The 14,858-nt window shown below is 49.1% G+C and overlaps 1 protein-coding gene across 1 annotated transcript in view; it reads right to left on the bottom strand.

Annotated features, from left to right (window-relative positions):
- The window catches only part of LOC311358634 (disco-interacting protein 2 homolog A-like), a 126,646-nt gene that overhangs the window by 32,940 nt on the left and 78,848 nt on the right, over nt 1-14,858 (bottom strand). The window contains 14 exon segments of the mRNA XM_084478729.1: nt 1,939-2,013; nt 2,155-2,212; nt 2,463-2,524; nt 4,239-4,268; nt 5,411-5,581; nt 6,127-6,295; nt 6,663-6,793; nt 8,592-8,701; nt 8,904-9,015; nt 10,203-10,324; nt 11,382-11,505; nt 13,236-13,316; nt 13,949-14,049; nt 14,174-14,375. Of these exon segments, the coding sequence (XP_084334855.1) occupies nt 1,939-2,013; nt 2,155-2,212; nt 2,463-2,524; nt 4,239-4,268; nt 5,411-5,581; nt 6,127-6,295; nt 6,663-6,793; nt 8,592-8,701; nt 8,904-9,015; nt 10,203-10,324; nt 11,382-11,505; nt 13,236-13,316; nt 13,949-14,049; nt 14,174-14,375 (1,548 nt within the window).

The raw sequence follows: 14,858 nt of genomic DNA, 5'->3' as shown, positions 1-14,858 counted from the left end.
CCAAAATCGTGCTATTTGTGACTGTACGTTGAAGGGCGTGTCCGTGGCATGCCGTCAAAGTTGGCCATTTTTGAATTCCGTCGCGTTGTATTTGAACTAACTCCTCCTAGGGAATTTATCGGATCTGCTTCAAATTTGGTCAGTACAGCCATGAAGTGGTGCTGAACCAAAATCGTGCTATTTGGGACTGTACGTTGAAGGGCGTGTCCGTGGCGTGATGTCAAAGTTGGCCATTTTGAATGGAATTTCACTTTTTCGCATTGTATTTGAACGAACTCCTCCTAGGGAATTTATCGCATCTGCTTCACAATTGGTCAGTACAGTCATGAAGTGGTGCTGAACCAAAATCGTGCTATTTGTGACTGTACGTTGAAGGGCGTGTCCGTGGCATGCCGTCAAAGTTGGCCATTTTTGAATTCCGTCGCGTTGTATTTGAACTAACTCCTCCTAGGGAATTTGTATTTGAACTAACTCCTCCTAGGGAATTTATCGGATCTGCTTCAAAATTGGTCAGTACAGTCATGAAGTGGTGCTGAAACAAAATCGTGCTATTTGTGACTGTACATTGAAGGGCATGGCCGTGGCGTGCTGTCAAAGTTGGCCATTTTGAATGGAATACTTTCACTTTTTCGCCTTGTATTTCAACTAACTCCTCCTAGGGAATTTATCGGATCATTGATGTAGGGTTAATAATGTTAGTTAAAGTTGTTACAACATGTAATTCAGTTAAATGTGGTCTTACATGTTAATGTCAAAACAATCAGTAGGACACCACAGGGCACCTCTGCTTCTACAGATGACATAAATTCGCGAATTTTTTTTAAAACTGCGCTTTTTTAAAACTGCGCGCAGTGATGAACGGGACCTCGTGCCGGCTTGCGGCTGCGTCACGTGCGGTCCTAACATGTGCACATCTTGCCAGCACACATGTTACGACGGCACGTGACGCGGCCGCAAGCCGGCGCGATTTTTTTTTAAAACTGGGTGTGATGAACGGGACCTCTTACCGGCTTGCGGCTGCGTCACGTGCGGTCCTAACATGTGCACATCTTGCCAGCACACATGTTAGGACGGCACGTGACGCGGCCGCAAGCCGGCGCGAGGTCCCGTTCATCACTGCGCGCAGTTTTAATTTGTATTAATATTGATGATTATGGCTTACAGCTCAGTATCTCAGAATATTAGAATATTGTGAAAAAGTTAAATATTGTAGACTCAAAGTGTCCCACTCTAATCAGCTAATTACCTCAAAATACCTGCAAAGGTTCAGTAGGCTTAAAAATCATGGAGAAGCCTGCTGACTTGACCGTTGTGCAGAAGTCATTGACAGCCTCCACAAGGAGGCTAAGCCTCAAAAGGTCATAGCTAAAGAAGATGGCTGTTCACAGAGTGCTGTATCCAAGCATATTCATAGAAAGTTGAGTGGAATTGGCATCTTAGCACCTGCCCATACTGCCCAAAGTACCCGGTTTAATGTCCATAGGATTACTGTGCTGTTCTAAACCCCATAGAACATGTATGGGGTATTGGCAAGAGGAAGCTGAGCTCAGCAGGGCCACAGGCTGGTCGCCTCCATGCCACTGATGCAGTAATTCATGCAAAAGAAGCCTCAACCAAGTACTGAGTGCATATACAAGAACCGACATATCCGACAAGGCCGACATATCTGTATTTCATTATTATTTTTTTACTGGTCTTATGTAATATTCAGATTTTCAGAAATACTGAATTTGGGGTTTTCTTGAGCTGTAAGCCATAATCAAAGATTAATACAAATAAAGGCTTGACGTATTTATCACTGTTGGTGGAATGAATCAATATAATACATGAGATTCACGTTTTAAACTGAATGATTGAAATGAATTAACTTTTCCCCGGTATTCTAATTAATTGAGTCATTTTTAGCGGAGAAATCAAAGAATGTGAGGCTGGACTGACCTCTCCCAGGTGGGAGTCCCCGAGGGGCCCCTTGGTCTCCGTGTTGGCCACGATCACCTTCACGCCAGGCAGGATCTGAGGACCACATGGAGGGGGGGGGACCAGTGAGGCGGGGGGACCAGTGAGTGGAGCCAGTGTTCACCAGAGTTGGTGGGTTGAATGACATCTCCCGATATGAAAAGCAGTGTGTGTGAGGTGGTGTGGCCGTGTGCGTACCTTCCCAGACTCCATCAGTGGAAGGCTGTGAGGTGACCCCCTCTCCACCAGGCGGACCCTGCAGGGCGGAGATACGTCCCATCAGAACTACAATACCCCTCGCCCATCCCACATCATAACGGACTGCTGATATCAACACTGAACACGTGGAAACAGAGGCACGAACGCTGCTGTGGTTTGAAAGCCCCCGAGTTAGGATATACACGGTGTGGATACACGTTGTTCTACAGTATTCTGCGGCTGTACGGTGTTTGTTCTGAAAAGTCGATGATCACCACAGAGATCTCTACGGAGACCAGGGGCCATACCTGTCGTGCCGCAGGGCCCTCATGTCCACGTAGACCGTGGTGGGGTCCGGTCCTGCCGTGCCCTGGAGGTCAGACAGGGGTCAGACAGGGGTCAGTCCCAGAGGCTCATGTCACGTCTGAGTGTGTGTGTGTGTGTGTGTGTGTGTGTGTGTGTGTGTGTGTGTGTGTGTGTGTGTGTGGTGGGGAGGGGGGGGGGGGGGGTGCAGGGTTGCATCTGGAAGCCAAAGCCACAAAAATAAAGTAGTAAGCGAGTAGTGATGTCCCAGAACATAAGGGTTGTATTTGTGTTGGATTGTCAGGGCCAGAGACGCTGCTGTCACACCTGAGGGGACGCCAGAGCAGAGCCAGTACAGACCTCCGTCAAACACCAGGGCGACACTAATAGGAAAACTAACAAAACCGTTGATTGAATGATTGTCATTGATCTGGGATCCAGCAGTCCGACTAATGGATAGCAGAACTTGTGGGGGGGGGAGACGGCACAGAGCCCGGGCCAGAGACCAGGAGTTCCTGTGAGCTCTGAGAGGAAGCAGCTCTCCGTAGGGGATCTTAATGGGTGTGTTCTACGGTGGTGCTGCCCGAGTTTGTGGTCGCCAATCACACTCTTAAAGGGCCACACCACCGACAGCATGATTGGTCAGAAACAGATCCGAAGCGCAATAAAGAAGATGAGGAACAGTCTGATGACTGGGTGAGCATGAGGCAGAGCTCGATGCTCTGAGACTCTGCGGGACGATTCCTCTGTGGCGCTCTTCTCAAGGACTAATAACAACCAATCATGTGATGTCAAACCCGGCCCCAGTCCGGTGGGCTCTACACAGGTCAGGGCGAGACGTGGAGCGTGGTGACACCACATGGGTTACAGCAGATCACTGGTTCACTAATCACACGGGTTATGGTCAGAGATAAGGACAGTGAGAAGGTTATGGGGACAAACAAGAAGCATCTGTGAAACCTCATCATTTTTGGTCAACGCCATCATCAACAAAAAACAACAACAGCAACAGCTCCAACACAGAGGCAGCCAGACGCAGCAACACAAGCCATAGCAGCATTAGCACGCTGGCATTAGCACCCCAGCTAGCTAACAGCCAGTAGCCCAGCTAGCAGCCAGTAGCCCAGCTAACAGTCAGTAGCCCAGCTAGCAGCAAATAGCCCAGCTAACAGCCAGTAGCCCAGCTAACAGCCAGTAGCCCCGCTAACAGTCAGTAGCCCAGCTAGCTAACAGTCAGTAGCCCAGCTAGCTAACAGTCAGTAGCCCAGCTAACAGTCAGTAGCCCAGCTAGCTAACAGTCAGTAGCCCAGCTAACAGTCAGTAGCCCAGCTAACAGTCAGTAGCCCAGCTAACAGTCAGTAGCCCAGCTAGCTAACAGTCAGTAGCCCAGCTAACAGTCAGTAGCCCAGCTAGCTAACAGCCAGTAGCCCAGCTAACAGTCAGTAGCCCAGCTAACAGCCAGTAGCCCAGCTAGCAGTCAGTAGCCCAGCTAACAGTCAGTAGCCCAGCTAACAGCCAGTAGCCCCGCTAACAGTCAGTAGCCCAGCTAGCTAACAGTCAGTAGCCCAGCTAGCTAACAGTCAGTAGCCCAGCTAACAGTCAGTAGCCCCGCTAGCTAACAGTCAGTAGCCCAGCTAGCTAACAGCCAGTAGCCCAGCTAACAGTCAGTAGCCCAGCTAGCAGTCAGTAGCCCAGCTAACAGTCAGTAGCCCCGCTAACAGCCAGTAGCCCCGCTAGCAGCCAGTAGCCAGCTAGCTAACAGCCCCACTGTGCCTCAGTACCTGCTCAGCTAGTTTCCCGAGGCGGTTGGGCTGCCCAGGGGGGCAGGAAGAGACCAGAGGTATACATGTGGACACACACGCATGCACGAGTACATTCCCACACACCCATACGAACACACGCACAACAGACAGACCACATGTATACACAGACACACACACAAACATATACACAACACACATAAATGCATTCACACACACGCACATTCATCATGGAAAAGATTAGAGTTGGGGCGAGACAAATTAGAAACAAAAGTAGGATCACAAAAGGAGAAAGAAATCACAGAAAAAAGAGAGAAAATATAAACAGTCAGACCATGGAACCAAACCAGAGCACAGGACAGAAAACCATCGAGAGAGAACGGCCTTCAGGACTCTCATTACCAGTACTCTTCATCCGTCTCCCCCCTCACTCTCACCCACTCCTCCTCCTCCATAACCTCACCCCTCTTCCTCCCTTCTTTCCCTCCTCCACCTCCACCCCCTTCTGCTCCGCCCGTCCCTTTCTTTCTACCCCCATCTCCCCCTCCTCTCCCTACCACCCTCTCCTCTCCTCCTCCTCTCCTCTGCTCCTCCTCTCCCTACCACCCTCTCTTCCTCTCCTCTCCCCCTCCTCTCCTCCTCCTCTCCCTACCACCCTCTCCTCCTCTCCTCTCCCCCTCCTCTCCCTACCGCCCTCTCCTCTCCCCTCCCTACCACCCTCTCTCCTCTCCTCTCCTCTCCCTACCACCCTCTCCTCCTCTCCTCCTCCTCTCCCTACCACCCTCTCCTCCTCTCCCCCTCCTCTCCCTACCACCCTCTCCCCCTACCACCCTCTCCTCTCCCCCTCCTCTCCCTACCGCCCTCTCCTCTCCCCCTCCTCTCCCTACCGCCCTCTCCTCTCCCCCTCCCCTCCCTACCGCCCTCTCCTCTCCCCCTCCTCTCCCTACCGCCCTCTCCTCTCCCCTCCCTACCACCCTCTCTCCTCTCCTCTCCTCTCCCTACCACCCTCTCCTCCTCTCCTCCTCCTCTCCCTACCACCCTCTCCTCCTCTCCCCCTCCTCTCCCTACCACCCTCTCCCCCTACCACCCTCTCCTCTCCCCCTCCTCTCCCTACCGCCCTCTCCTCTCCCCCTCCCCTCCCTGCCACCCTCTCCTCTCCCTCTCCCCCTCCCCCCCCCCCCCCCCCCCCTCACCTGTAGGCAGACGGCCACGTTGACGCGGCACCCGAAGGTGGTGCTGACGGCTCTGGTGGAGAGCCCCAAGTCCTTGAAGATCTTGGAGAAGGTCTGGGTGAGGGAGATGCGCGGCCTCTCCTCCGCCACCACCATGCACGTCCGCACGCAGGACAGGTTCACGTTCCTCAGCTGGAACACACACATGAGGGACGGCTCAGAGTAGGAGGGGCTGGGTACAGCCAGGGCCTGCTGGGTGTAGCGCTGCTGTGGACCACTCCGCTGACGCATATATATAAACAGTATATATATATACACATGTGTGGAGGTGTGTGAGGAGGTGTGTGTGTGGAGGTGTGTGAGGAGGTGTGTGTGAGGTGTGTGAGGAGGTGTGTGTGTGGAGGTGTGTGAGGAGGTGTGTGAGGAGGTATGTGTGAGGTGTGTGAGGAGGTGTGTGTGAGGAGGTGTGTGTGAGGAGGTGTGTGAGGAGGTGTGTGTGTGGAGGTGTGTGTGAGGAGGTGTGTGAGGTGTGTGTGAGGAGGTGTGTGAGGAGGTGTGTGTGGAGGTGTGTGAGGAGGTGTGAGTGAGGAGGTGTGTGTGGAGGTGTGTGTGGAGGTGTGTGAGGAGTGTGTGAGGAGGTGTGTGTGGAGGTGTGTGTGGAGGTGTGTGAGGAGTGTGTGAGGAGGTGTGTGTGTGGAGGTGTGTGAGGAGTGTGTGAGGTGTGTGTGAGCACTGACCCTCAGGGCCTCTGTCTGCGCGCCCAGCCCCTTGGTGCACACCTCCATGACGGAGTAGGAGCAGAAGGTGACGCGGACCTTGTACTGGCTGACGGCCGACAGCCACAGAGACGCGTTGGTCTCCAGCTCCAGGGGAGGCACCAGGATGGACTGGTGGCCCGAATACACACTGGAGACACACACACACACAGTTAGAGTGCACACACACACACACACACACACACACACACACACACACACACACACACACACACACACACACACACACACACACACACACACAGTTAGCATGAGGAACACACAATACAGTTAGCGTGCAGAACGCACACAATACAGAAAGCATGCAGAACAGACAGACACACACACATAGTTAGCATGCAGAAAACACACACACACACACACACACACACACACACACAGTTAGCATGCAGAACAGACACACAAATTACAGTTAACATGCAGAACACACACACACACACACACACAAAGTGAGATGACACAATGACCACGGTGAAGACTGCAGCGGCGGCTCCTACCTGCAGAGGCACCAGAGAGCAAAGCCCAGGCCACAGTAGGGGTCCAGACAGATGGCGATCTGCCTGGAGGGGTACAGCTCACACTGGAGCTTGATTGAGCGACACAAGGCACTGGTGGCAGCATGGGACATCTGGAAGAGCAGTGATCCATGGTGAATCGGCCATCGTTATGATCAGGTGTAGCTTTAGTGTGCTCATGGTTAGGGTCCGTACTGACAGCACACAGGGGGGGTGGTGTTGAGGTGCTCATTAACGGTACATAGCAACAGCTGAGGTGGCAGGTGAGTAAGGAGGTGAGACTCTGGGTGGAGAGCTGTTTCAAACACAGCTTCTGAGTTTGTGGGATTAACACAGACGACGCGCTGTTTGGTTCAAGACCCTTCCATGAGTGAACTCTGTGGTTGTAAATACACGGGGAAGCTGAACGACGGGATTCAAAGCGCGGGCTGGTCACCTGGAGACGAGGTGGCGGTGCGGCGTGTGACGGAGAGAGCTGTTGGCCTGCGGTGAGTACCCAGCCCCCTGGAGAGGTAAGAGTGCACTCACCCAGGGGCCGTTTAGGAACATATCTCAAGTTCACCACGTAGGGACATACATTAGGTTACGGGATGACTCACCGGATGAATAACGGGTGCGGTAGGTCTGGTGGGTAACAGTCGTGTCCATAGATCATGTGTACAAAACTTTGGGTCATTTGGACTTTTGGTTGATTCTGATTCTTTGTCTGTACAGCAAAATCGATTGTGATGGACATTATGGGCCCGATTGCAAAAATGTACAGCATGCAAAATAAGGCATGTACACCAAGTTTCAGAATAGTCAGTTTGCGGCTGCAGATTTCAGTTTGAGAGTACACGACATATCATGGGTGACATTGTTCAGCGCTGCACGCCCTGCCCCCAAAGTCCTGTCCTGACCCCTGAGGAGGGACTTTTTTTGGGGTCAAATCATGTCTCATGTCCCGGAACTTAATCTACACCCTGGCCCCTGCGGTGGAGCTCCTCCGGAGGGCCCTCGCTCCTGTAGAGCACTGCTCTACAACGACGACAGACAGAGGTCATCGATGAGCAGGTAGGGTAGCTTGCTCAAGGATGCCTCCGGTAGACTCAGGATACGCGGGATCAAACCCAGAACCTGTTCCACTGGTCGTCAAACACAGTAGTAAACTGTGGCCCTGACCCCCCTTTCCCACCGCCAAAAAAGCAGACCACCGGCTTAGCTTACTGTGTCCTCTCTATAGTACTGCAAGAGTTACCGGAGACCATTCCAGCTCTGAAACAACATGAACACGCTGGTCCAGCCTGAGCAATGCAACGAGCCAACAGCACGGAGAGAGTGAGAGTCATCACCAAAACTAACAACAGCTCTCTCTTAAGCTAAATGAAAATCCTCATGACGAATAATCGCATCATCACACAAGCTGTTTGTGTGATGATGCGATGATGCGAGTTCTGTGTGAACGGTATGATTGGTCAATTTTACTCTCATTTGAAATTAGTCTCATTGAATAACTTTAACTCGACCCTCAGTGAAATCAAAGCATGCCCACCAATCACAGAGCTGTATAGCAACGACTGCAGAGTCAGCCGCATTCTGATAGGCCGACAAAGGGGCTTCTTTCATTTAACCCTTCACGTGCCAACGCTAATTGAATAAGCAGGTTAAAGGGTTTATTTCCTCTGAAACATTTTAGTTTAGATGTCGATTGTCAAATTATGAATAAAATAAAATAGAATATCTAGAATATCTTGGGGCCTAGAGGGGGCCCTCTCTGGGGGCCTAGAGAGGAGCCCTCTCTAAGGGCCCAGAGGGCCCTCTCTGGGGGCCTAGAGGGCCCTGGTCCTGTTCCCCTCTGGTCACACGCCGTTGCCCTACGCTCCCTCCGGCCCCACACTAGCCGGGGCCAGCCCGTGAGGGCCGGTCGGGTACCTTGACTCCTGCTAGGATGCCCGTGGTGGAGACGCTGAAGTCCAGGTAGGCCAGCATCTCCGGGGTGGGGGGCTTGTAGAGCTGGGGGGTCCTCTTCCTGGGGAGGTCGTCTGGAGGTCACCATGGAGGGGTCAGGGTGCATTGTGGGCGTGGAGACGAGTTGCTCTTTAGTTCATGTAATTTATGTGAATAAATGTGTACATTTGTGTGTGTGTGTGTGTGTGTGTGTGTGTGTGTGTGTGTGTGTGTGTGTGTGTGTGTGTGTGTGTGTGTGTGTGTGTGTGTGTGTGTGTGTGTGTGTGTGTGTGTTACCAGTATCCAGGACCATAGGCCAGCTCTTAACGTCTACGGCAGCAGCAGCCTCTTTGGATTTGAGCAGCTTCATTATTGCTTGAGTCGTCAGGATACACACTGACTTACTGACCTGTCACACACAAGCACACGCACACACGTACACACAAAGATAAATCAAGTGATCATCTCAAAATCCAGTTGGTCCAGTAAATATTAAACCAGTTGGTCCAGTGAATATTAAACCAGTTGGTCCAGTGAATATTAAACCAGTTGGTCCAGTGAATATTAATCCAGTTGGTCCAGTGAATATTAAACCAGTTGGTCCAGTGAATGTTAAACCAGTTGGTCCAGTGAATATTAAACCAGTTGGTCCAGTGAATGTTAAACCAGTTGGTCCAGTGAATATTAAACCAGTTGGTCCAGTGAATATTAAACCTAGTGGTTCCAGTGAATATTAAACCCAGTGGTTCCAGTGAATATTAAACCAGACGGTCCAGTGAATATTAAACCAGTTGGTCCAGTGAATATTAAACCCGGTGGTCCAGTGAAGACTATTGTGCAGAGAGGGTGTAATGAGAGGTGCGTAGAGCTGCAGTAAGCAGCTCTTTAAGCAGGAGCTTTAATTCAGCCTTATTATGATTATGCGTGTGGCTCGTGGTACAATGGTGTCACAATGCAATTGAAACAGAGGCTTCAGACCTCGCAAAATAAGTTAGTTAAGCTTATTTTTGACCTCCCCATGAGAACTCATCTTGAATCCTCCCACTTAGAGAGGTTGGGTTGGTTGAAAGTAGAGGATGGTGTATCTCAGATACAGCTGTGTATGGTACATGGGATTGTTTATGGGGATGTGCCCAAATACTTTTGATCGAGTAAGTGAAGTTCACAGGCATTCCACTAGGGGTAGATTTTGTACCCCCCAGAGTTAAATCTAATTTGGGCAAAGATTCTTTTCTGTATGCTGGGACTACACTTTGGAACAGGTTACCTGGTACACACAAGTCAGTCAGAAACCTTTCAAAGCCTTAAAAAGGCTTTGAAACAATGGCTTAGACGCCAATCTTAGGCCTGTCTTAATTATTATCATTGTTATGTGTGTGATGTATGTAGTTGTGTAATTTTTTAACAATTGATGTGTGATTTGCTGCTACCTGTCCTCTCCTCCTGCCACACAGGGACCACAATGGAAACAAGCCTTAGGTCTTTATTGTGCTGACTATTTATGTATTTTAATGTATGACACAGAGTGCTGTTCATATTTTAAATCAAAATGGTCAAATAAAATCAATCAATCAATCAATCAATCCAGAGCCTTACCTCTACGATCATCTTGACCGTGGGCAGGGTGGTGGCCAGGTTCTGGGGGTGGGGGGGTCTGACGGTGACCGGGACGCAGCCAGCATACAGGCAGCCGTAGAAGGTAGCGATCAGGTCGATCCCTGAGCAACAGTGACACAAAGCACAAAATATAATGACAGCCGTGGGTGGATCCTCACTCATGAGTCAGAAGAACCGGGCCTTGCACTAAATGTTCTCAGCTAACCCGTGGGAGTTTTGGCAAATAGACAACATAAATAACATTAACTTGGGTCCCCATTAGCCCACACAGAAATGTTGGCCACTCATTCTGGGGTAAGATCACAGAAGAAAAGGCCAACATTGCACTAATTTCAAGTAACATCAACATTCAAATGAATAGCGACCTCTTTTAAAGGTGAATCGCTCTCCCTTTCCAGCAAGGGTCGAGAGAATGGCGGCCGGGATTAGCCTGTAAGACGCCAGTCCGTACTTTGTATTTAGTCTGTGAAACTAGAGGTCATAGTTTACTAGTAAGATAGAGCTTATGATCAAACATTTAAAAACACATCCTCTCTCCAGCCGCTTGTCCGCTCTGGGCTACTGTAGAAACATGGCCACTGCGTGGAAGAGGACCCACTCACCATGCTGATATGAAGGGTTCATTCGAAGGTATCCATTCTTATCTTCATGGGATTACACACTACTTAAAACATACTTATGAATATCATGTTCACTTCCTTAAAAGTCTGCTTGGCTAGATACCCTTTAAAGCTCCATGTGTTGTGGTCGGCTGCCCCTCAGTCTGCTGACGACAGACCGACTGAGAGAAGCAAAGACGGCCTTTCTACGACATGCTGACAGGCTGGGGATACGGGATAAACATTCTCATCACACACCGTAACAGCAGAGGAGCAGGTGGAGAAAGGAGGAGGAGAATAAAGGCAGAGGAGGAGGAGACAAACAACAGAAGAGGAGGAGACAAACAACAGAGGAGGAGGAGACAAATGGCAGAGGAGGAGTTGGAGAAAGGAGGAAGGCTGAGGAGGAGGACGAGACTAAAGCAGAGGAGGAGGCGGAAGGAGAAGTGGAGGTTGCAGAGGAGGAGGTGAAGACTGAAGACGGAGGCACTGGAGGAGCTTGAAGAGGTGGAGGAGGAGGAGGAGGAGGAGAAAGGGGTGGAGGTGGGTACTAGGTTACCTGGCGGGTACACCAGAGCCACATGGTCACCGGCGTTCAGGCGACCTTTCTCTGTGAGCGCCACGGCAACCCTCTCGGCTCTCTTGTGGAGCTGTAGACAGGAGGCGGAGCTGGCCACCGCACCCTGGTGGACAGACACAGTACTGTCACACTGGAGCACACACACACTACAGGCCCTGAACACATGGGGGCTAGTGGTGGATTTCATGATTCGTTTGAATGAATCAGTTTGTGTCGGTCAGTTCACCAAGAAGAGTCGTTTGTTTGTTCGTTCGTTCGCATTTCCGGTAGCGGTGAATCATGATTCTCAGTCACCGAGTCGGTCAGACTCGGCTCCTCCCTCGTTCTCGTTCAAACGAATCGCAAATGCACATTCGCGAATGCCGAGTCAGTCAGACTCGGCTCCTCCCTCGTTCTCGTTCAAACGAATCGCGAATGCACGTTCTCAGCCGAGTCGGTCAGATTCAGCTCCTCCCTCGTTCTCATTCTCAAATGAATCACGATCGTGCAATGGTGCAAACGGTCATCAATCAACACGACATTAACTAAGTTCCTTTTAGCTGAGGAGTGCTTCATGTTCGGAATCGGGATGTTGTTGCCCGGCTGACTCTTGTGACTTCTCAGTCCTCGAGTCTTCAGCGCTAAACACAGTCAGTGAACGAACGGCGACCCGCGAGTCAGCGCAACTCAGCGACTAGTGGGTGGAGCTGGGAGTCGGGTCCCGGAGAACGAACAAGATGAACGACGAAGAACGAGAGCGGCGAATCAGGTCGATTCGTTCGTTTTAAAGAGTCGTTTGTTCGAACTGATTCGTTTGCAAACGAGCCACCACTAATGGGGGCATGGATAGACGGATAGATGACCACTCATTAAAGACTCCATCATTAACTCAGGAGTTAAGATTTAACAACACAAATTACTACATTTTAATTAATAATGAAGTCATAAATAATGTACCTTACTGGTGATTACCTTATAACTAAGAATCTGTCACTTTAACTTGATTAACTTATTAACTAATACATAGAACAAACTATTACTAACATCACTTCTATTTTACTAATTACTTCTGATTATGTAATAACTAATACATAGAACAAACTATTACTACCTTATCACTTATATTTTACTAATTACTTCTGATTAAGTAATAACTAATACATAGAACAAACTATTACTAACACCAATTATATTTTACTAATTACTTCTGATTAAGTAATAACTAATACATAGAGCAAACTATTACTACCTTATCACTTATATTTTACTAATTACTTCTGATTATGTAATAACTAATACATAGAACAAACTATTACTACCTTATCACTTATATTTTACTAATTACTTCTGATTAAGTAATAACTAATACATAGAACAAACTATTACTAACACCAATTATATTTTACTAATTACTTCTGATTAAGTAATAACTAATACATAGAGCAAACTATTACTACCTTATCACTTATATTTTACTAATTACTTCTGATTATGTAATAACTAATACATAGAACAAACTATTACTACCTTATCACTTATATTTTACTAATTACTTCTGATTAAGTAATAACTAATACATAGAACAAACTATTACTAACACCAATTATATTTTACTAATTACTTCTGATTAAGTAACAACTAATACATAGAGCAAACTATTACTACCTTATCACTTATATTTTACTAATTACTTCTGATTAAGTAATAGCTAATACATAGAACAAGCCTTTGCCAACGGCCATTGTCTCTACTTTTGGATACCTCAGTAAAAGTGTAAGGGCTTCATTAGGAGCTGGTGGTGTTGATAACACTCTGGGCTCCTCCAGAGAAGAGCCTAACAGCAGGGGGCAGTACCTTGGAGTTGAGCACCAGGAAGAGAGGGTGGTCTGGGGTGGCCTGAGCTCTCCACTGCAGCACGTCCTGCATGTACAGGAACTGTGGAGCAGAGACGGAGCAGGAGGGGTCAGAGCAGGTGAGGGGGGCACGTGGAGCCGTCTCTGACTCCACGACCGACTCATGACGGATGCAGTGGAGAGAGGGCATGAGAGGAGCAGCTGAACCGGTGGGAGCATCAGTAAGTGTACAAGCGTTCCATGGAGCTGAATCTACAGTGTGTGTGTAAGGCCGTCATATGCGTTCACACATTAAGGGACATATTGCTGATGAGGCTTGAGCAAACAAGACGTCATGCTTCAAGTATGCAAGGGTTAGTTAAATGTGGACATTGAGGTGCAGTAACGACACTAGTGTATGTGTATGATGCTGTTGTTTCAGGATCTCGTGAGCAAAGACACAGAGGTGAACAAAAGGTTCAAAAATAAGAGTCTCCCTACTTAATTAGTTCAGGCAAAATTGGAAACGTAAATCAACCCTGCAGAAAGGCCCCCGTGCTTAGAAGCACTTTTAGACGGCCCTCGCATTGAGACTGACCCCTTGCTGAGACGCATCTCCGTGATCGCTGACTCAGAATGGTTTAGTTTGAACACCTTACGTGTGGAGATCGATAACACTCTCTCTCTCGCCTGTCTCTGTGGAGGTGGAATGGAGATGCTATCTACCTTACGTGCCTGGTCATTGTCCTCCAGCTGGGACAGGTCTCTCCCGCAGGCCTGGGCGATCCTCTTCCCGGCCACCAGGTTTCCCACTATCATGGAAGCAGGACCGACCTCTGTGCCCCGCCCCGAGACCAGCGGCACACCAGTCAGCGTCACGTTAGCCTCATCACACTCATCACGCTTCATTATCATCATCTGCATGCTCAGCGCCATGGCCCTCATGACACGTCCACCTACCGGCTTGTTTCTGCCGGGGCTTGGGCAGGTTGGTGACGCAGGTGTGGGGGCACATGAGCACGTTGCAGGGGTGCAGGCAGCCCTCCAGGAAGCGCTGCTTGGTCTCCGAGATGTGGATGCCGCCCAGCGGGGCCTTGGGCAGCGTGTTGGCGGGGACCAGCGCCAGGCAGTACACCCCCACCTGGTGGATGCTGTCGATGGCCTGCAGTGACAACCACAAACAACAAACTCAAACAACCACGTCGCACCATCAGGACTTACAGGTTTGTAGATATGTACACTACCGTTCAAAAGGTTTGGGGTCACCCAGACAATTTCGTGTTTTCCACAAAAACTCACACTTTTATTCAACAGTTTTCAGCTGTGCTCACATAACTGCATAAGGTTTTCTAATCATCAATTAGCCTTTTAACGATTAGCTCAACATTGTACCATAAGAACACAGGAGTGATGGTTGTTGGAATGGGCCTCTGTACACCTATGTAGATATGCCATTAAGAATCATTTACCACCTTAACAATGTCGACTGTATTTCTGATTAATTTAACGTTATCTTCATTGAAATTTCTTGATATTTTGATATATTATTATCTCATTTTAAATTATGTAATATTTATGTTGTATATAGCATTTAATATATAATGTCAAGTGTACTAAAGACCAAAGACCATGTTGTGTGTATTAA

Source organism: Micromesistius poutassou, assembly GCF_964030765.1.
Source record: "Micromesistius poutassou genome assembly, chromosome: 14".
NCBI lineage: Eukaryota > Metazoa > Chordata > Actinopteri > Gadiformes > Gadidae > Micromesistius > Micromesistius poutassou.
This window is presented reverse-complemented; position numbering and strand designations above follow the sequence as displayed.